This window comes from Pituophis catenifer, unplaced genomic scaffold (genome assembly GCF_029215685.1).
Source record: "Pituophis catenifer annectens isolate HBS135680 unplaced genomic scaffold, rPitCat1.0.hap2 SCAF_2, whole genome shotgun sequence".
NCBI lineage: Eukaryota > Metazoa > Chordata > Lepidosauria > Squamata > Colubridae > Pituophis > Pituophis catenifer.
The window spans coordinates 72,439,961-72,463,232 of record NW_027256882.1 but is presented as its reverse complement, the minus strand read 5'-3'; the positions used below and the strand labels follow the sequence as shown (position 1 = coordinate 72,463,232).

General features: G+C 37.4%; 1 protein-coding gene across 1 annotated transcript; it reads left to right on the top strand.

Annotated features, from left to right (window-relative positions):
• The first annotated feature begins 617 nt into the window (after positions 1-617).
• Positions 618-19,746, top strand: IP6K2 (inositol hexakisphosphate kinase 2). Its single transcript, XM_070936922.1, has 6 exons — positions 618-701; positions 12,782-13,079; positions 15,205-15,427; positions 16,043-16,218; positions 17,368-17,543; positions 18,953-19,746. Exons 2-6 carry the CDS (start codon positions 12,878-12,880, stop codon positions 19,448-19,450), a joined length of 1,275 nt encoding a protein of 424 aa, XP_070793023.1. The 5' UTR covers positions 618-701; positions 12,782-12,877; the 3' UTR covers positions 19,451-19,746.
• Positions 19,747-23,272: the final 3,526 nt, after the last annotated feature.

Genomic DNA, 23,272 nt, shown 5'->3' with positions numbered 1-23,272 from the left:
GCAGGCAAATAGAGATCAACCACCTTCTCCATCTGGCACCTGTATTGGGATGCTCCAAAGTGTAGATTTGGCCTAGAAATTTCTTCCTGTTAACCACTTCAACGAATTCTGGGCTCTTAACATATATATAGAAAATTGCATTTTTATTGCTTCCGGTACTTTTATTCCAGGAAAAGAACAGGAAACCGACGTCAAATTTGTTTCAACCCAGGCACGAAAACAGAGATGAGACGTTGCCGGGGGTGACATATGTTGATGATCAAAAGCATCGGCAACAGCTGAAGGTCTCAATGCAAGTCTAGCCCCCCTCCCCTCCCGGTTTCCAGGGGGCTACATCCTCCCGCTCTCCCCTCCGCTTGCGGTTGCTAGCAGGAGCCCTCCACTCTTGCGCGACCCCTCCCTCCCCCACTCTGCCGGTCTCCCCAAGTCCTCATCACTCCTCTTCTAACCTCCCCCCCCCCTTCCCCATCATCACGCGGCACACGATGTCTGGCCGCCCGCCTCGGCTCCCCTAGTAACAGAGTCTGGTTCCTTTTCCTCCAATCAGCAGAGGCTGACTCCCGCTGAGCCAATGGCGACGGGCGGGGCGGGGCTTACCCCTCTATCCGCGGGGGTAGGGCCGTCCCGCTCCGCACCGCCATTTTGGCCTGTGAGGAACAAAAGAGTTGAGAGGCGGCTGTTGGTTTGGAGCGGATTGGAAGGTAATGAGGAGGCTTTATTTTTGTTTTTTTTCTCTCTCTCTTTGGGTGCGCTCGGCGAGGGGGCAAATCCGAAAGAGCCGCATCGTATACGGTGCCCTTGATTCCCGCAATGGGCGCCAGAGCCGTAATAGAGCAACTGCCTTTCGTACATCTTAAAATACTGTAACTTGGCAGCGGTTTGGGGCACCATTTTCACCCCCTTTTTTTACTGAGGGGGGAAGGCAGTCGAAAGTGGCTCCTTCTTGTCACCCACGTCCTCCTTCAAGGTGTACGTGTGTGTGGGGGGGGGGGGAGGAAGCAGCCCATTTGAGATAATCCGCTTTTGATCCCAAGGTTGGTGAAATCCCAACAATATTCCAGGCGTACAAAAGGTTAGCCCTTCTCAAGCGGAAGTTTAAAGGGTGAGCGTGGGATGTTGCAATTAAGAAAGCCATTCGCCTGTGTCCTCCCCGGGCTGCCCGAGTGCCTTTGGGACTGGAACGCCGGCTTCTTGAACGTGGCCAGCCGGTAGGAATTGGCTTTACAACTCCGTTCAAATACGGCGGCTCAGGAGCGGGATGCAAAGGGCACCGAAGGCATTTAGCAAACGGAAGAGGTGGTGGTGGGGGGGTTTATGCTGGGGTGTTCAAAATAATGGCCAGCCAAAAAAGAAAAAAAAAAGTAGCCTCCTTTCCTAGTTTTTGACAGTTAGCCTTTTGGTATATTCAGCCTCCCGGCCGGGTGGATAACATCTCTACTCTGGAGCAGCAGGTCAGAAGATGATGGGTTAATTAAAACTTGTATGCGCAGGATGAATTTCAAAGCTTCTATTGTAATAGGAAATAGATGACTCATTGTTAACTTGGGGAATTTTTAAAAGATGCACATATGCCATTCTCTCTTCACATTATTCACTTCTCCTATTGTGTTTACATTTTGCGCTCCCTGTTTTGAAACACTTTGAAAGTGTTTAGTGCAAAGCTTCCCCACCACCACCCCACCATGTGTGTAACTTTAATTTTTTTTTTTTTAATTTGATTTATATGCCGCCCTTCTCGGGAGACTCAGGGCGGCTTACAATGCGTTATTGACTTCTCCATTGATGGACTCCTAAAATAAAATGCTGGAAATGTACTACTTTGCATTTAAATAAAAACAGATATCTGCCTTTTTTTTTTTTTTTTTTGGTATTAGATTGTTTGTGATACACTGCTGACATTAATGATGTTCTGTGTTTCTACTCTGATCTTTTTAAAACTGACTTTGCTTTTTATAGGTTCTTCTGAACTATATACTGGGGTGCATAACATATTAAGTAATATAAACATGTTATAAATAATAGAATCACCTTCAGCCATGTATTTGGGATCAACTCAATAAAGTTTGAACTTAATAAAGTATTAAAAATGTGTTCTAGAAGACACCTTGCTAAAAAAAAGATCCATTCCACAGAATAGTTGTTTTGCCTGTTTCTACATGCTTTTTGAATTCATAGTTTGATGCCCAGACTAAATGCTGGATTATTGACATTCATTTAATAACAGTGCATATGTGCTCCTTTTTTCAGAACAAGGAGCTCAAAGCAATACATACTCTTTCTAAACTTTTAGGGTTCACCAAATACCAGTACATTTCAGAATAATTGAAAGTTGAGTGCCATACAAGATTAATATATTATTATTATTATTACTTCAACCACTAAATTGGTTTTGTCAACTCAGTACTTGTGTGATTCAGTGCGGTAACTAGTAGTGCAAAAGCAACTATCATGTATAGTTTAGGTGGAGTAGAACCAGGGAACCTAGATTCAGGAACACTCTTGGGCACAGAAATTCACTATGTGACTTACAGGCAAGTAGTTATCTCTCAATTAATATTTATCAAATATGCTGCCTTTCATGGATGTTGCTTTAAGAAAAATTGGATTGTATGCTACTTTGAATCCTGGTGGAAAGATAGGATATAAATCTAGCTAACAAATACTAAAATTACACAAATTTAATTACAGGTTGAATAAGTAAAAATAATGTATGGGAACTGCAGTTTATTCAGGAATCAAAGATGTGATCAGGGTAGAAACATGACAACTTAATTTCTTGTCTTATTCAAGTATTGGCTATGTTTACATGATATAAAAGTAAAAACTCTCTTGATTTGAGCTCCTTGGACAAAACCATGTCATTTTCTTGGCAACAATTCAGAAATGGTTTTCCATTGTCTTTTCCTAGCTGGCCCCATGGATCCTCTCCTCTCCCCTCCCCTTCTCTCCCTCAGGCTGGCCTCAGACTAGCCCCACAGAACCCTCTCCTGTTCTCTTCTCTCCCTCAGGCTTGCCCCATAGATCCTCTCCTCTCCCCTTCTCTCCCTGAGGCTGGCCTCAGGCTAGCCCCACAGAAGCCTCTCCTGTTCTCTCCTCTCCCCTTCTCTCCCTCAGGCTTGCCCCATAGGTCCTCTCCTATCCCCTTCTCTCCCTCAGGCTTGCCCCATAGATCTGTCCTATCCCCTTCTCTCCCTCAGGCCAGACCCATAGATCCTATCCCCTTCTCTCCCTCAGGCCTGGCTCCATAGATCCTGTCCTATCCCCTTTCTCCTTCAGGCTTGGCCCCATAGATCCTATCCCTTTCTCTCCCTCAGGCCTGGCTCCATAGATCCTGTCCTATCCCCTTCTCTCCTTCAGGCTTGGCCCCATAGATCCTCTCCTATCCCCTTCTCTCCCTCAGGCTTGGCCCCATAGATCCTATCCCCTTCTCTCCCTCAGGCCTGGCCCCATAGATCCTCTCCTATCCCCTTCTCTCCCTCAGGCTTGCCCCCATAGATCCTATCCCCTTCTCTCCCTCAGGCTGGCCCCACAGAAATGTCTCCTATCCCCTTCTATCACTCAAGCTTACTAGCCCCTTCTCCATGAGGCTTGCCCCACAGAAACGTCTCCTATGCTATCCCATTCTCTCCACAGTTATTTTCAAGTTGGGAGGGGGAGTAGAACGTCTAACTAATTAGCATCAGAGCGTGTTATAATATAAGAAATACTAATGCTGTGATGGTCATTTCGAAAAATCCTTTCTTAGCACCTAGAAGCCAAGAGGAACATACGTGGCAAATTTCAAGTTTGTAGGCTTTATGGTTCTGGAGATTTCATGATTAATGCATGAGTGGTTTTCACTTTTATATATATAGATACTGTTTAGCTTTATTAGATTACTGTGCACGATAAAATAAACACAGTGATTGTACGGTATGCTAGGCTAAAATATTGAGAAATGCAAAACATTCCATGTAGTTTAATAAAAGAGTTAATACCCTTTTACTAGAGGTATCAAATAGAGACTGCACAATCATCTGTTGGTTTAATCTGAATTCTTGCAAAGAGCAGGTGGTTAAGATGGTGATGTAATAAGCAGGTACAGTATTATTGCATTTATCAGTTGCAAAGAATTAATAGAACTGAAAAATAACTGACCGTTCCACAATGTTGAGATAATGTGCTTTATTGATTTGATCTATCCAGTGGACAGAAAAAACATGAATTATCTTAAGATAGCCATTTTTAGATAAGCTTAGAAAGTATTGCAGCTGATACATATTTAGAGCCAGAATCACAGAAATAACTGGTATTGATAAGAGAGATGTGTCAAGATTTTGTTCAAACAAGATAAAGCTGTGGTAGCAAGCTTTAATTGTAAACAATCTCAGTGGATCTGTTCAATTCTGAGAAATAACGAAAGTGATGAGAATATATTTGGGTATGCAATAAATTACCTTTGTATCAAACAATTTTATTTGCATCATAGATCCACAGATGATGCTAATCTGTGCACATAGATTTCTCAAAATAATTGGAGGCAAGAAATAACCCGTTTTTAAGGAGAAATTTTATATCCTGCATTATTCATCATGTTATTTTATGGGAGTGAGCACAATTCACCATTATATCATGACACAGTTTTTCATGGCTAAGCATGCTATCTTGGAATTATGGGAGTAATAGTTCAAAACATCTGGAGGGTATCAGATTGCAGGGTACTGTGCTCTGGAACAGTGGTTCTCAACCTGTGGTCCACGGGCCCTGAGGTCACAATGTCGTTACAGGATATCTGTGAAGACTTGAAGAATTATTATGATTTAAATCTTGAGTCAAGTCTTGGTCTATGGCCATGGTCCATGGCTGCAAAAGGTACTACTTAAAGGGGGTCAGTGAAGAAAAGGTTGAGAACCACTGCTCTAGAATGTACTTTTAGCATATGTGTGATGCACATTAAGAATTTGAAGAAATGAATGGTGCTGTCTGGATCATAGGCATGACTATAGCAATAGCAATAGCACTTAGACTTATATACTGCTCCATAGTGCTTTACAGCACACTCTGAGTGGTTTACAATCTCAGCATATTGCCCCCAACAATCTGAGTCCTCATTTTACTGACCTCAAAAGGATGGAAGGCTGAGTCAACCTTGAGTCGGTGAGAATAAAACTGCTGGCAGTCAGCAGAATTAGCCTGCAATACTGCATTCTAACCACTGCGCCACCATGGCTCCATGTACAGCAAAGGGAAGGCCTTGGGATGATTGTGCCAAGCAAGTCTGTAGGATATCTAAACATTGGCTGCTTAGAAGGGAAGGAAAATAATTGGTATGGGGATTATGTTAATTTGGGAGAGGAGGGAAAGCTTCTACTAAATTGTTGCTGACTTCCAGAATTTCCTGGTTGGTTCTGAGTTAAAAACAACAATTTTTCTGCTTTATAGAAACCTCTACAAATTGGCATATTTTATGATTTCATGCATATTGAACTACAAACTTGACCATGAGATTTTAGTCTAATGCATTGTGCAAATCCAGTCCATTTGTTCTATTTATAGTCAGTATCTTGTATATGAGTCAATTTAGTAACCCTGGGTTATATTCTTTATGCCATTTCCACAAATAAAGTCTGCAAGTGAAAGTCTTTCCTATATATCATCTGTTTCAGAAAGTAAGTCTTAGATTAACATTAAATGCAAGCAGTTAACAATTATGCAATAGGAAAATTGATATTATTCTTATTGGCCAATCCCGGCCATTTTCAGCCATCCACAAGGAGCCTATTTTCAACTGGTTCTATTCTAGAAATTTACTGCAAAGTGGTGATTATTATTTTTTGTGATGAAGTGCTAACAGAAGTGGGACAAATGGGTATCACTTCTGTTTCCTCCCAAGGAAGATTTTCACATGATCCTTTGAAGTTAGATACACATTTAAGCAGCCTCCATGCTGGGCCAGGTGTCATTTGAAGGTGAAATCACGAGGACATGATTTCTAAAATAGCAAGGCATATATTGCACTTAGAAGGATATGAAGATGAGCTCTTAGAATCTGCTAGATGCTGTAATAGACTGTATCAAGGACTGTAAGAAAAAGAATGGATGATCGATTCCACATATTTAAAAATATGCATTGTATAGGTGTTTCACCTTCTTAACTGAAGTTCAGATTCTTTGGTAAATGAAAACCATTAGAAGAAAGTAACTAAAATGTATGATGGGATAGCTTTAGTTAATGATATCAGTATCTTCACTTTACTAATTCAACTTACCTGATAAACTTAATGTTGATCTGACAAGCACTGTTTATATGCTCAAATCTAAACTGCTGGAAATGGCCCTTGTCCAGGGTTCTTCACACTGTGCTTTTCTTACATCATGATTTTGTACACCTGCTGAATATCAATTTAATACTGTCATTATTGACATTTATAACTTATTTTAAATATTGAAGTCTGATTTACTTTCTTCCTTTTACTGTAATTCAAAAGATTAGCATTAATATAATGTTGGCTATCCTTGCATGTAGCAGCAACTGAATGGACTGCTGATAAGATGCATAGATTTGCAAATATAAAAAAGGCTTGTGGTTAATGAGGTATTATCTTGAGAAGGACAGAAGCCTACCACAATAGCATCATTGTTGCCTAAACTTAATATATATCTACAATAACATTGTATATGTAGCATTGTGTGTATATCTACTAATACTAATTATTTGTAATTAAATCTATATGCTGCCCATCTCGCTTTCCAAATGACTCTGAGTTGCTTACAATGTAATAAAAATAGAAATATGAAAATTAGAAATATGAAAAGTGAAATTGAAAAGGATAAAATACAAACTAAAAAAAAAATCATGGCCTCAGAGCAGAACAGGTTGGTGCGTTTTCTGTCACTGCACCAATTACCCAGTGGTGGGTTGCTACCGGTTCTCCCCAGATCAGGCGAACCAGTATTGGCGGCGGCGGGAGGCTCCGCCCACCCGCTTGGCAGAAGTGTCGTGCGAGCGAACTGGTAGCGACGGGTTTTGAAACCCGCCCCTGCAACTTCCTCCAGCTTACAGCTTTTCCATTGGGTCCCCACATTAACTGGCAGAGCCAGGTTTTAAGGCCCTTTCTTGAGGCCAGAAAGGATAGGAGTGGATCTCACCTCCAGGACAAGATGCTCCAAACATGTGGCAGAAAATATTTTTCTTCTAGACTCCTCCAGCCAAACATCTTTGGGTGATGGGGGTCTGCTGTAGGCCCCTTTTGCCAGAATGAGTGGGATAGGCCAGTCCCATAGGTCAAAATGACTCCTCAGACTATACCATAAAGGGCTTTAAAGCAGGGGTGAAATGCTACCGGTTTGCACAGCCAGCGAACCGGTAGCAAAACGGTTCGGGTTTCGCCACTGCTTTAAAGGTGATAACCAACACCTTGAATTGGACCCATTGGCATAACAGCTCATATAACAGTGGTGTTACATATGCCACTCTAGGGACCTACAGAACTATTCATGCCACTGCATTCTGGTCCAATTGTAGCTTCCAAATATTCTTCAAGGGTAGCTGACATGTAGAGCTCATTGCACTAATCCAGACGAGAGAAGACCAAGGCATGAGTGACTAAGTGCAGGGCCTTAAAATCCAGAAAAGAATGCAGCTGAAGCACAGATGAATATTGCACAAATATATCAAGAGGATCTGTTTTGCTGCAGTCTTAGTAACACATAATTTATTGCAGTTTTCCTGAAGTAAATGGATGTAGTAAAGATTTTAAAACTCGTAGAAAGAATTTAAAAATAATCTCAACGAATGATTTCTGATTCCTCAGTGAAGAGTCTATAGTGCCCACTGACACTTTACTTGGGGCCTGCCAGACTTCTTGCATCACCTATTATTTTTATTGACATCCTTATAATGATAAAAAATGGAAAGTTGCCATGCTGAAGACAAAATACCAACCTTACGTATCTAGGTTTTACATAGACCATAGAGGTATTCTTATATATTAAATAGGTGGGTGGACTGCAGGCCACAAAAAACATAAATGTAGTTGCTAAGAGAGCTATCTGAGATGGTAGACCAGACTAGTGCTCTTGTTAATTTCAGATATATAATCATGTTCCCATACAATTTATTTGATCAAGTCAAATATAACATAACATAAATATAAGTTTAACAATAACTTTTTAAAATTTGAAGTAATTTGCATATTTATCTCCAGGATAAAATTTTGTAGAAGAATGCAGTGAGTGTTCTTTTTTAAAGAATGTATTAAAAATCTTCTGCACATTTTTATACACAAACACACACACATGTATACATACATACATACATACATACATACATACATAAAATGAATGGCCTATAAATAAATAAATATGATAATATTACAGGCCATCCATCTTCTCTCAGGGTAATTCTGGGCAGATTTACTTGTTTGGATTTAGTTTTAACAAACATGCTGAATCAACCTAGATCTAAGTCATGGCAATTCTTTACAGCCAAAGCTTCTCTATTATTCCATTGGGGAGGTTAAGAATAAACACAAGATGTTTTCGAGTAATTGATCTTGTTATGGGTAGTTACAGATGCTTCCTATGTTAGAGACTTAGAGCTTTTCCCTTTAATCGCTTTGATTGCTCTAATTCTTGAGAGGTGGGTATAGGAGAAATTTCATATAAAAAAAGACATTGGAATTAAAATTATTCCCCTTAGAGTTAAATCTGTTGATAAAATAAAAAGTCTTATTTGGAATTAAATATATATTGTCGTTATCTAGAATAGGGGTCCCCAACCCCTGGTCTGTGGCATGCCAGAAACCTGGCCATGCAAGCAAGTGAAGCCCCATCTGCAGGATGCAGTAGTATGCGAAACCACACCCCCTCCAGTCCACGAAAAACCCCCTCTCCATGGAACTGGTCCCTGGTGCCTAAAAGGTTGGAGGCCATTGATCTAGAATTTGAGATGTATTTCCTTTTTCAATAATTCAATTGTTCTGAATTTATTAAAATCTAAAATACATGTTTGACCATTCTTAACTCTAGTTTTCCTTGAAATCTGGAGAGTATTACACAATCACATATTTGTTCTTTCCCTCATAGACTAAGGTTAATAACAGGTCAAGCTGATCCTCTTGTACCTTCTTTCATTGTCTAAAAAAGAAAGAATAATACAAAAGTTATTTATTTAGTTGCAGGATTTACATGACTGCCAAACTCACAAAAATGCAACTCTGGCTGGCTTATAGCAATAAAAACAGACATAATAAAATCTATAAGAATAACCAAAAAAGCCACAACAATGGAACAATTGCAATGCCTCATCATCATACCTCACAGGGTGAGCTTATCAATATCCTGGCCCCAACACCCAAAGTAACATTCAGGTTTTCAAAGCCTTCTTAAAGTAACGGTGTTGGGACTAGTCAGAATAGTTAGGAAAACAAGTCAGGGATTTCCTGGAGCAGGGGTCAGCAACCTATGGCTCTGGAGCCGCATGTGACTCTTTCACCCCTCCGTTGTGGCTCCCTGTCACTCAAAATATGTGTCACAACCACCAATGTTGACACCCGCCAGCACGTGATTTATTGAGCTTTTCAACCCCTGATAGGCCAACCATGGATAAATCCAAGAAAAGAAAAGTTTCAGAAGAAAACAGAACATTTAATTCAACTACATATGCTAATTTTGTGGCCGCTCAAGAAATAGGCAGGCACGGGAAGGATTTTGTGGCTCCCGGTGTTTTCTGTGGGAAACGGGTCCAAATGGCTCTTTGAGTGTTTAAGGTTGCAGACCCCTGTCCTGGAGAATCATAATTGGCAGAGTGTCTTCCAATTGTAGTAAAAAAAAAGGTATATTTCATGCCTCTTTAAAAGAAGTGCATTTTGCTTTTTCAAAACATACTCCATATACTTTCTTCCATTAGGCAGATGAGAATAGATCTCAACAACAATATTTTTATTTGCTCTCCACTTATTTTATCCCAGATTTTCTTTGCAATATTGCTACATTGATTTACTTGGATTCTTGAGCAGTGCTAGACAATTTAACATTAGTGCAACAGCTCTCTTCCTATTGTTTCTGTATTTTTTGAACAAATTATATCCTTCAATTCCTATATTCCAGTTCCGAAGAGTCATCCCAACAAGTCTGTTTTATGCTCTTTAAGTCATATTGTCCTTATGAACATTTTTCAGTCATGAAGGAGATGTAACATTTTCAAGGGCAATCTTAACATTAACTAGAGTATTACAAAATATTTTGTTACAAATGTTCTGAGAAAAATGGATAATTTTTCTTACCCAGGCATAAGATAGAACTTTAATGATTATGTGTGTTTAGATGCAGATCTGTTGAATCATGCCCTGGCTAATACATAAGAGACTTCAGGTTTGTAAATTCACAGATATCAAAATTCCCTGTGGTCGTTGTTTGGTATGCTGAAAGAAAACAAGTTATAATGAGCTCACAAGGGATAATTGTGAGATGAGAATAGTATGCTTTTTTATGCTTGTATGCTTTTCTCTGAAGAACATGAGTTCTGGATATAATTTTGGTATTTTTATTGGATAACATGTTGTGCTCTCCCTTTCTCTCATGTGTTTCACGATGTTATGGCAAAATTGTTTGAACAATAATTTGGTAACTTTTAAATGTAAATAGGTTTTTTTAAAAAAACCACCAGATCTTTGCTTATTTGAAAATAAGACCCATCAGGAGTTTATGCTCCAGCTGATTAGGCATAAATAAAGTCAAGTCTTCTTCATTTTAAACTTAAGTCCTAGAGACCTAATGGATAAGTCTGCTTTTTTCTTGGCATTAATATGGAAATGGTTTCCCATTACCTTCTACCAGGCTGTGTTTGATTTACCACATAGCTCTTGCATTTTAAGAATAAGTTCTTTGCCTTGACAGAAAAATAATAACAGTGCCACCTTCTGGACACCTCTTTGTTACAGAAATGAACTTGATGCAGTAATTGAGAACTTTTGGCTCTAGTAACCAGCTAGAAGAATAAATATTAAATATGCTTACTGCTTACCTTTTAGATGAATGTTATGCTACAGTAAGCATTCTTCCATTTAATTTATTTCAATAAATTTAAATAATGTATTTTGCATAGTAGAATTTCTAGTGTTTGGTATCATGATGATCTGCTAAATTGACATGCAGATTGGGTTATGCAATATTGAAAGCCTCCCTTCCTCACCCTCCTCTCTATGCTTTTATAAATGTACTTAATTGATAAACAAAATAATGAATGGCTTTTGTAATCTCTTGGCATTAGTTACAGGATAGTTGCAATCCTGTGTGGACTTTTTGGGAAATAAACATAACTTAATTCTGTGAGATTTGTTTCTGACTTAATATGCTCTGTACTGTTTTACATTGTGATCTTATATTTAAGTAGGTCTAAAAATAGGTTTGTGACCTAGAACACTTTGTGGTCTCTTAGAATTAAGTGAATTATTATTCATGTAATGCTCTTTAGTACTCTGCAATTAAGCACCAAGTTGTTTTTAGATAGATAAATTAAAAGATAAAACAGTAGCTTAATTTGTATACAGCCCCTTATATTTACTGCTAAGAGACATTATCTTCTATTTTTTCAAATATAATATATTGAATAATACAATGCGTCTTTGAATTTTTAACTGTACTATTTAAAATTTTAAACATTTGCTTGCATGCACATAAATTCTTGCTAGGTTAAACTTAAAATGGTCTTTTATGCTTTTTGGACATCTTTGTTATTGGTAAAAATATTTGTGAAACTACATGAAGGTTTTCGGAATTCATAAAAAATGAGGAAATCTGTATTTCTTTTTTAAAATGTGACCTCGATGCATGACTTTCTCCCCAAGGCTGCTTTCATAGAGTTTCTTTGGAAAAGTTCAGGTTGTTTTTCAATTTACTTTTGAAGTTGATAGCTTGACTCAAGAAGTTTTAGCAAGAATAACAAAATAACGGAGTTGGAAGGGACCTTGAGGTCTTCCAGTCCCATCCCCAGTCCAAGCAGAAGACCTTATACTATTCTGGACAAATGGCTGTTCACTCTCTTCTTTAAAATCTCCAGTGATAGAGCACCCATGACTTCCATTCCACTGATTAATTGCTGTCACGCTCAGGAAATTTCTTTTTAGTTCTAGGTTGGATCTCTCTTTGATAAGTTTCCATCTGTTACTGTTGTCTTGTGCTGTATTTTTGTCTGATGTCCATTTTGAAAAATTAAGGAATTAAAGGAAAACAATTATTTAAGCAATAACTTTGGTTCTTTGTAAGAGTTGCTTTAGATAGACTATAGTCAATAATTTTATTTTAAATAGTATGTGAATGTCTATATGCACGTATTAGATGATAAAGGGAAAAAATAAATGGAAACTTTAGGCTACAATGCTTTTTAGCTTGTTATCTGTATGGTGATACAGAGAAAAACGTAGAAATCTCCTTTTGCCCTGTGCCTTTGTGTGATAAGAAACTTGGCTGAAAGCAAATATGAACACTGAAAGAAGTGTGAGTAACACTCTTTCTCCCCTCTTTCTGCTGACGTTCTCCCTGCTTTGCAAGAGACACACCTAGTAGCTTTCTGCTAATGCTCATTGGCTAATACCATGTGGGGCGTGGTATGCAGACTTTTGCATGACCTCACTCCTGTTTGTCTCAGTGCTCAGATCCGGTTGTCTGTTTTCAGTTTCAGCTTTTGTGCCGAGAGTTTCACTTCTGCTTCTTTTCTGGATGCAACGAAAGACTCTTTAGCTGTGGTGTTCCAGACAAAATAGAATAAAGACACGGGGATTTTTTTCTTTTTTCTTTCTAGAGACTTACTAACCTGGAATAAATACTTTCTGGAGGAACAGTTCTGTGTGAGTTGCTTTCACCACCGTCCCATTGGTCTATCTAATGTCCTACAAGGATGAGTCCGGCATTTGGAGCTATGGAAGTGGAGCATTATTCCAAAGGCGTCCTCCTGGAGCCTTTTGTTCATCAGGTTGGGGGTCACTCCTGTGTCCTCCGGTTTAATGACAAGACCATCTGTAAGCCCCTTATTCAGAGAGAACATCAGTTCTATGAGACTCTTCCTGCTGAAATGCATAAATTCACTCCTCAGTATGAAGGTATGTTGCCACCTTTAGAAGGGGGCTGGGTTTATTCCATTTAGTAAAGTCCAATGTTCTTTTTGTCCTTAAAATCTCTTTTGCATAAGAGATTTTAGGGGATTTCTTTTCATATATTTTGATGTTGTCTGAGCCAGGCTATGGAGATGCAGGGTGGAGATGCTTGCCAGTGGGTCTTTGGGCTGACTAACAGCATTAGAGTAGAACAACACTGCTGATGATAGCCTATAAATCGCCCTTAGGCACAGGTAGGTAAGTATATTGATAACAGCTTGTAAGTGTTTTCAGTAATAAACTTTTTTTTTCTTTCTTTCTGATTTTTAAACCATATGTTTTTTTAAAAAACTGGTATTAAATAAACTGCATAAGGCATGCTGCCTAGTGGAAGCTTAACTAGGATTTTCAGATGATCTCTATTGCTTACATTATGATCATGCTATATAAACAAGTTGTCATAAAAATGAAAACTAAAAATCACTGTTAAACATAATCAGCTTGTTTTTAACCTTAAAGAAATGGAAAAAAAAAACATCTGTGGCCAATAGGTAGGCAAAAGGTGAAGTACTGTTGATGAGGCTGTAAAAGATGATGGTATGTGGAAGTGGATATTCCAGTTCTTTTTACCATTGTATTAGTTGACCAAGACATTTAATTTTTCATGGTGCAGGAATTTAATTAACAATAACTTGAATTTGAAATTCTGAAGTTTTGATACTGTATTCTATTTCTTCATTTAATAAACCACCTTTTTCCCAATTGTTCTATATTATTTGGACCAAAGACTAAGATAAAATGCTTTTTAGCTGTATTTCTGTAATGGCATTCATACTTACTGAACATTTGAATGTTTTTTATTATGAACTTTCAGAATTAATAGATGAATGTGTGCTTTATGATATTGGCTAAATGTAATAAATTGTACTAGCAGATGTGGTTTTTCTCTTGTGGAGATGTATGGGAGGGATTAAGGGGGGGAGCCTTATTTGGTCCGTTTCTGTTGTTTTTTCCAGGATAAAGCCAAAGGCCATTTTGTAGCTGGTTTTCCCCCTTTTCCTGTAGCTCTTTCTCGTATGGGCAGCAGGACTGTCAGTCAGAGCTTCTGCACTCCCTACCCTTGCTCCTGTAGGCCCCACAGCTGCCTGCCCTGCTCAGAAGTGCCAGCCTCTCGCCACGAACTCTAGTGATGAGCGGCAAGAATGTGCAGATTGATTGATTTCAGGATAAAGAGAGAGAACTGAGGAAAAAAAAATACCCCATTCAGCCAGTTGTTACAACTTCTGCCGTAACTTTCCTATATGGCATGGGGCTACATTCCTGTCAGAACTGTCCTCTCAAAACCTAACGCAGTGCTCTAGAGACTTTGAGATGAGGAGGCAAAAATGCTTTCAAGGTTCACCATGTTTTGATGTATCTTGAGTTAAATTTGTTTTGTACTTCATTTTGTTATTTCATTTATGAGATGCTACATAACTGAAACCAATAAAATATATTCCCCAGAGGAAAAATAAATCATTGTAAATTAAACGTGGTGATTCTGAGTGGAAGCCTTTGAATTAGTTGTCTGTTGTAATGTGTGATGTTGTTCTTGTTTTGCTCTACTCTTGCAAGCTTTTCCTTTTCTCTGGACTCTATTAAGAATATTCCCAAAAGCCTGTGTTTTGGATGAATGCTTTTAGATTTGCTATGGAGCAAAACTTAAAGCTTTTGGTGTTTCTCTGCAGGGCATATTCCCCTGCAAGATGTAAATATGCAATGTTTTACATCTCTCCTAGGGTCAGATAAGCCAGATTTTTAAAACATAATAAAAATTTTCAATAATTGAAAATGTCTCCTGTTATTATTTGAGTCTTACTGTGCTCACAAGAAAGAGAAGAACCTTCTGTATCATTGATGTGTTGTCTTCATGATAAATTGTCTTCTCTGTGAGGTGTCACTTTGTCTAGATGTTTTGATATTTGTTAGGTTGACAGATGAGTTTTGGCCTGTGGCAAGATAAAAAACTAAGGATTTGGGGTAAGAGAAAAACCAAAGTTGCTATATTCTTAGTGTAAAATTATGTTGTGTTGTGATGTTTTTATTTTTACTTCTCCTATTCTTAATTGAGTATCTCATGTTTCTTCTTAAGGTGTGGTATCTGTAAGCTTTGAAGAGGATGAAGATGGAAACTTGTGTCTAATAGCCTATCCATTAAATGGAGATCATGATAACTTGGAAAGTATAGATAATTCTGATTGTGAACCCAAAAATAAATTGCTGCGGTGGAGTAATAAAAAGACTGTTTTGCTAGAAAATGAAAAGTTAACTAAAGAATGGGTCAGGCAGCATAGAAAAGAAGAAAAAATGAAAAGGTAATTGACTGAATGTTCTGTTTCCTCATTTTTGAAAATATATACTTAATACTCCTTGATTATAAAAGTCATGCAGCAGATTCACCTGCAATTAATTTGGAGCATAAACCTATGTTTTATATCTAGGAATTTTGTGCAGGATGAGAGCATATTAAGTACTTACTTGGAATAAGCCCAGTGAAATTAGTGGAATTCTGTGACAATTGATTTATGTCATAAAATATGCTTTATAATATAAACAAAATGCTGTAACAATTTTTGTAATATCAGATTACTATATACAGGGTTAAATTTGTGGATTCTATCACATCAATCTGATGCTCAAAAAAGAGCATTTTCTCACTTAAAAGCTATAAAATATATTTTACGGTATAACTTTTGTGGCTTATCCACCCTTGATAAGATGCAAGTGCTCTTCGAAAAAAAATTGTGAAATCTTGATTGAGAGAAAATTGGAGCAAATTGTTAAGATAATACCACTGATAGTTATCACTCAGTTATAAATATATTATGAAAAAAATTAAGATTGGCACCTTATTCAATTCACAATTCAGTTTATATTTGAAAGTATTTGATACTTGCATTTGACCACAAACATTTGTTTTTATGTTTCAGTCACAAGCTAGAAGAAGAATTTGAATTGCTTAAGAAATCGGAAGTATTGTATTATAGTGTTGAAAAAAAGGGGAATGTCAGTTCACAATTTAAGCCCTATAATCCTTGGAGTATGAAGTGCCATCAGCAGCAACTCCAGCAAATGAAGGAAAACGCAAAACATCGAAATCAATATAGTATCCTTTGTGTGTTTTATATTATTTTGTACAAAGACTGCAAAAAACTAGGAAATATTAAATTACTTAAAGCAGACATACAATTCAAACTCTGGTATTGAGCATTCTGGCTGTTGTAATATTTCTTAGGAGGTATCCGCTAGCAGACCCTTGCAAGTCAGCTGTCTTTGCCGCTACTTGTGATTAGCTTGTGTCCTCTCTTATTTAAGGACAGGATTGATTATCATGTGGGCTTCTGCAATAAAGAAGGAGCTATATCAGATCAGAAGGCATTCCAAGACAGTTGTCTGTGTTTATATCAGTTCATTTTAAAATTAAGAATATGCTATAATTCAAATCTAGATTACGAACTGACTCTTTCGGCGCCATCAGAGGCATTGACGGTTTGTCATCCGAACAACTTCACATCAGTTTTGCTTTGGGTTTTGTCAGTACAAAGATCAATTTGCCTTTTTATGCATAGTTTTATGATACAAGCACATATTTCTTAAATTATGAAGTTATTTGCTATTGAGTTTACTCCATTTTATATTTTCAGGAAACAGCTTCTCATTTCATTCTTAAACCCAGTTTATGTAAATTTTGATTGGGGGGTTGGTTGGTTGAAGTATCTGTACTTAATATTTTAGTTGATAGTCTGTGAGGTTTTTTTAAAAGATTTGAAAACAATTGTTGAACAAGATTCTGTGCTCTCTTATAACATTTTTCATTTCACTGGACATTTTTATACAATTTAGCAATCAAGACATTAGGCTGTAAATGGCTTATGTGCAGCCAGTTGAGTTTAAAATGGTAGTCCTGTAATGTAATGTAATGTAATGTAATAAACATGCTTAACTTAAGTTGAAGAAAGATATTTCAGTTGTTTATTTATTTATTGATCAATTACAGCTAGCCACCCATCTCATCAAGGGGCTCCACTCTGTGTGTACACAACAGTAAATCATTTCAGTCAAACCCTGTGAATTAGTTCTAAAGACAAATTACACAGAGAGATGATCCCATCTCTCCCCTGGCAGAGATGGTCACTCAAACTTTCGAAACTGATTTTGAGGGAGTAAGAAGAGGAGAACTGATGGTTTACAGGATTTATTTTTATTTCAAGTGTAAACAAGTTACTAGTTATATCATTTTTCCTTAACTAAATAGAATTTATTTTACTGGAAAACCTAACCTCACGATATGAGGTGCCTTGTGTGTTGGATCTCAAGATGGGAACTCGGCAGCATGGAGATGATGCATCTGAAGAAAAGAAAGCTAATCAGATCCGGAAATGCCAGCAAAGTACTTCAGCAGTTATAGGAGTTCGCGTGTGTGGTATGCAGGTAAGTTTTAAACAGAGGAATAACTCATACTCGGTATGAACAACTTGCAATTAAAAGTGACTGTGTGAAACAAATATCTACTTATTTGTATTTGTATATTGCCCAGGGTTCCTCTGTGAGAGAGATGGGCAGTTTTGAAATGTGAAAAATAAATAAAAATAAACTAACTTCAATTTTATAGTAAAGGAGTAAAGGAGAATATTTGTAGCTCAAGGTAGAAATGAGGGGTCCTTGGTGCTCTCTGAGCTTGACTGTTTTGTTGCAGATATTTCATTACCCAAACTAGATAACGTCACCAGCACTCAGCATGAAGGACCCTCACCCTTAGTTCACTACATGTTTTGTTTGAGAAACATGAGCTACAGCTGGCATGAAATAGTTGAATGAAGGGAGTATGAATTAATATTTCTGGGCAATCTAAAAATAATTTTGCCTTGAATCCTAACTGCACAGTAATTCAGTTATATTTTTTCTACACAATTTTATAATCCCTCCTCTTCATAATTTTCTAGTTGATAGTTTCTTCATCTTTCTCAAGAAAGCTCCAGAAGATGGCCATATGACTGTAATCATCTGGATAGGCACTTAGCCCATGTATATACGTTTGCATGTATAATTGAACTAGAATTTCAAAGAACATTTTTGTGAAATAATATACTTTTCAATTAATTTTTGTGATTGTAGAGAGATTGTTGTTTTCTTTGATATATTTTCCTGCATAGAGAGATGATAGAACTATTTCGTCTTCTTTCCTAAGCAGATGCAGGATCCTTCAGCTAGCTGTGTTGCAAAACACACCTTGCCCTATTGTATGAAATTACAGTGAATAGATAGTATGATGCATGAGGTCAAGACATGAGTTACGTTTCGATCTATATGGGCTGGCTAGTCTGCCTTCACTGTAATAAAATAGTAGAAATCGTTGCATTTTGGTCAATTCTTTCAAACTATAGATTTATCCTGTGTATTATTTTAGGTGTGATATAGACCACCATGTGATTATAATTTTAAATACTATTTTTCTCCTTCATGGATAGGCCACTGAGTATGCTAAGCAGTAGTACTTAAGTGCCAGTAACTTTGCCAAGAGTGTTAACAAGCACAGGCGTGATACTTCTATTTATGGGCCAAGTTATGGAGTGACATTATGCATGCTAGGACATGATTTTCAAAACAGTGGGCAAACATATTTATAATCCTACTTAAATTATTTAGTTATTTATTTTTAAACTGTGTAGATCTGAGAAAATTACTTTGCAGGGGAAAAAATGCATTGGAGAATTGGTAGCAAGTGGGATAATCTGCACTTTCAGCTGTGGCAGAATAATAAACCAGTTAATATTGTACCGTTTTATTTCAGTGCCACCACTGTATGGTGCTAACAGATCCATTTTTTCCCCTTTCTACAGGTTTATCAGCCAGATTCTGGCCACTTAATGTTTATGAATAAATATCATGGGAGAAAACTTTCAGTCCAAGGATTTAAAGAAGCACTTTACCAGTTTTTTCATAATGGCAAATATCTGCGACGAGAACTCTTTGAATCTGTTCTAAAGAAACTAACTGAATTAAAATCAGTCTTAGAGAAGCAGGAATCCTACCGCTTTTACTCCAGCTCTTTGCTGATTATTTATGATGGGAAGGAATTACAAGATGTGGTGGTAGATTCGGACCCAGAAGACATTGAAGGTCTTTCAGAAGAATCGTCAGATGAATCAGCACGTGCATATGCCTACAAGCCTACAATTAGTTCCGTTGATGTTCGAATGATAGACTTTGCCCACACTACATGCCGGTATTACGGAGAAGATAGCGTGGTGCATGAGGGCCAAGATACGGGTTATGTTTTTGGACTTCAAAACTTAATACTTATTATTAAAGAAATAAGGGACGAAAGTAGTGAATAAACATTTAGAATGCAAAACTGTAGAAAGCACTATAATGACTCTTTGTATACCAGAAATACTGACCACTTTCTTGTGGTAGCAGCCTGTACAGTCTGTGTTGGGATAGCCCCATCAGAGTCGGAGCTGTTCGAAAGAGGGCATTTCCATTTAGCAGTGCTAGATTTAGCACTGACACATCTGGGTATCTTTATTATTTATTTTAACTCTCGTAAACATTCCATATTCGATTATCCAGATACCTCCGTTATTCCTCTGTGTATATGTATCAATAAAATATTTTTGTTCATTGTAAATAATGATGTCCTCTTTCTAATTTGTCAGTCATTTATTAAAATATCCTAAATGTTACTATTACGTTACACATTCTAGCTTTAAATTGAGGTCCTCATAAAATAAACAGTTATTTTCAAAACACAATGCTAATGTATTCTTAGTACGTGGTCTTCTACATGGTAACAAAAAATATAGTAAAACAAATTGACATTTTTCCCCACTTCCCCAGGAAGTGGAATGTCTCACGTTCTTGTTAAAATACCAAGCATTGGAGCTTTGTGTTGTGCGGGTAGATGTTAGAACTTGGTGTCGCTTTTATCGGTGTTTCTGTAGTCTCAATCTTTCCGCCTATGCCCATAGTCTTGATCTTGCTAATAGTTCTGTTGCATGCTTTTTCTTCTTGGTTAATATTCTTGAAGTTTGCTTTGCTCAGCTAAGTGACACTCTTAGCCCTCACTTTGGAACTTTGAGTAGGTCTATTGGAAACTTAACATACCTGTTTGCAATAGACTTCTACATGTATAAGAAATTTACTATCCTCACCATGCAATTCTCCAAAACTAGTCATCCTGACTCATCTGAATTTGATTTATGAAATTGCCCATAATGGCATCCATTAGCTCGAGGTACTATTGCTTTATTATTCGGTGAAAAATTAAGGGTATGCTGATTTTTTTGAACCAAAGCATCCACATTGATTTTTAAAAGTGAAAATTACACAATTGCTCCACAGGATTCCTTTCACTGGGTACAACAGGGCCCACATCACCCCTTTTAAAAGTGTCTTCACAGATCAAACTGAATCATTGTAAAGCAGATTCCTCAGCTTGCCAGTCTTAGAAGGTGAGCAGCCATGTAGAGGCTGTCAAACCACTTACTGACTAAAAAATATTTTTGAACCATGTAAGTATGGTTTATATGATTTAAAAATCATATGAACCATTTATATTGTTTTAAATATACCATATAAATATAAACAGCTCAGTTTTCATTCTTGATATATGGATTGTAACTCCCATTGCCTTCAAAGCTCTGGAAGGTATCTCAGAGAATGGCTGTATGGTACTCAGCATTTTCCAGTTTTAACTACTGCTTGCCTATTGTGAGAAATAATATAGGTCAATAGCTGTGAATCTGCTGTGAATAGTGAAAATCTATAAGGTGTAATTATGGCTCTTTTTACCTGTTCAGTGCAATGGAATGTTAGAAAGCAATTGTGTAAAGTGTCTTGGGACTCTGGAACCAAATCTCATGTGCAGGGAGAAACTGGTAAAAGAAAGAGTGAGTTTGAAAATCTGCCATATCAAACTCGGGGTTGCAGAGAAATACATATTTTCAATAAGTGCCTCATAATGAAAAAATACAGAATAGAATGTATCCATAAGTTTGTGGTGGGCCCACACATTTCACTGGCATTATCTTCAATGGTTTAATTAATTATGTAATATTAGCTTCTGATGTGGATGGACGGAGAATTCTTATCTGTTCTCTGGCAGCATCTATAAAATCCAAGAAGTAGGATTAGGCCGAGTGGATGATAAATGCAAAACGGCCTGATGACACCTCAGAACAAGATATTATTTTGCCTCTCATTATTTCTCTGTTTATTACAATAAAACCTTCCCACTCGGGCCTGCAAGAGCCATGAACATCATGCAAATAAATACAGGTTAGACAAACCCATTTCATACATCCATTGCTCTCCTTTGATTGCAATCCCAACACTTCGTTGCTTAAAATGTTATGACTCAGTATGGGTGGAACTGCTTTCATTGAAAAAGGCAGGATTTTAGGTGAGATAAGTCTTAGCCAACTTCATACAGGCAAAAAATACCTTGCAATGTTGATACTGTAAATCGGGTCCCCCAACCCCTTGGCTGTGGCCCGCTAATGAGCCATGAGCTGTTTGAAACCAGGCTGTAGAAGCAGCAGGCGAGCATGAGCGTGCATCCCTGTTTGTGCAAAGAGTGGGTGAGCGTGTGCACATATGCTGTATTTGTGTGACCACTTGCGTGAAACCATCCACTCGTCCCCCACCCCCTGCTGGTCCACAAAGTGGAAATGTTGGGGAATTGCTGCAAATAATAGGATCTAATTGAAAATCACCTTGCTGCAAAGGATATTGTGTGACTAGTTTTCTGTTGATTGATATATTGAAGTTTTTCCAATGCTGTTCCATTCATTACTATCAAATTTGCTTTTTTTAAAAAAAAAAAAAATCAGTAGAGGAAAATACCCGAAATATCTCATTCTGAACATCTTGTATGTATTTGGCTCTCTAGCTGACTTTATTAACACCTCTGCAGTTTCTCATTCTGTTTTTGATTAGGTGCAAAAATCTGAGAATGTTATAGGTCTAGGAGATGCTTAAGTGCCATAGGCAACATATTTTCTCATTCTTTGGGATAGAAATCACTAAGTTATGTTATCTTAGCGTAAGTTTCCATCTTTAAAAAAAAAACAAGCATAACAAGCCCATAACAAATAGGCATTGTAGCATCTTGCCATAGAGAATTTCATAAGTTAGTTCTTTATGATTACATGAATAGTTCTAACATGGTCCTAGATATAATGATTGTAACTAGATCAAATGTAGAAACTTAGGGTGTACAAGTAAAAGCATATCCATGAGTAAGGTTTTCTTCCTTCATATTTTTGCTGGTAGGTGGGAGAGCCACAATGCAAGGAATTAATCTACTCCCAATTCCAATGATGGGAATCAGTTTCATCAATGGAAAACCTTCATTTAATTTTACTCATGTTAATGGAATATTGATTTGCTAAAGTTTGTTAAGTTCCATAGATTTCATTAGCATCAAGTGCAATTATTTTAGCCTGGACCCTGTCCAATGAATTCTGCAATGGACTCTGGGAGAGTTTACTAGAGTTATTTGGTGGTTTTGCAACAGCAATAGCCACATAAAATTCTGTGTCTTTACAGCCAATCTATTTTGTGTTATGCCTGTGAAGTTTATCAGTGCAAAAGATGTAGTATTTTTCCGCAAGGTACATCTCCTTTTAGTTTTTTTGTGTTTTGATAACAATTGCACAACTAACCCTTCTTCTTCATTTGGAAATTGTGGATGATGTGAGTTTTGCTGGAAACAAGGGACTAACTCAAGTCTACTCACATGCCATTTTGAAATATCTTTCATCTGAAAGTCTAGGCCCTGATTTCTTCCTCATGAATAACTCAGTTCGTCATGTCAGATTTCACAGAGTACAGTGTCCAAAGGCTGCAACTTGCCAACTTTTTTTGGATGCTTGTCATGAAAATTAGACATTGCATGTCAGTCCAGGACAATGGCTCCCAGATGAAATTATATAAAGTACAGAAATGTATATGTTAAAACAGAAGGGATAAGTGGAGAATCAAATTCATTTCCATCCACGTAGGACTTGGAGAGTGGCAAATGACATCATGGGGGATTCTTGCAAATACAAGATTGCTGTTCTTTCTTGTTTCTTCTACTGAGATTTTTTTTTTTTGTCTGAGCTCCCATGTATTCAGAATGCCTATTATATAACAACTGCATCTTAGTTTTCAGA

Excerpts from the sequence above, each read along its gene's own strand:
- IP6K2 (XM_070936922.1), top strand. The coding sequence starts at position 12,878 with ATGAGTCCGGCATTTGGAGCTATGGAAGTGGAGCATTATTCCAAAGGC. Across the intron at positions 13,080-15,204 it reads ATTCACTCCTCAGTATGAAG|GTGTGGTATCTGTAAGCTTT; the intron begins GTATGTTGCCAC and ends TTTCTTCTTAAG. Across the intron at positions 16,219-17,367 it reads AAAACATCGAAATCAATATA|AATTTATTTTACTGGAAAAC; the intron begins GTATCCTTTGTG and ends TTAACTAAATAG.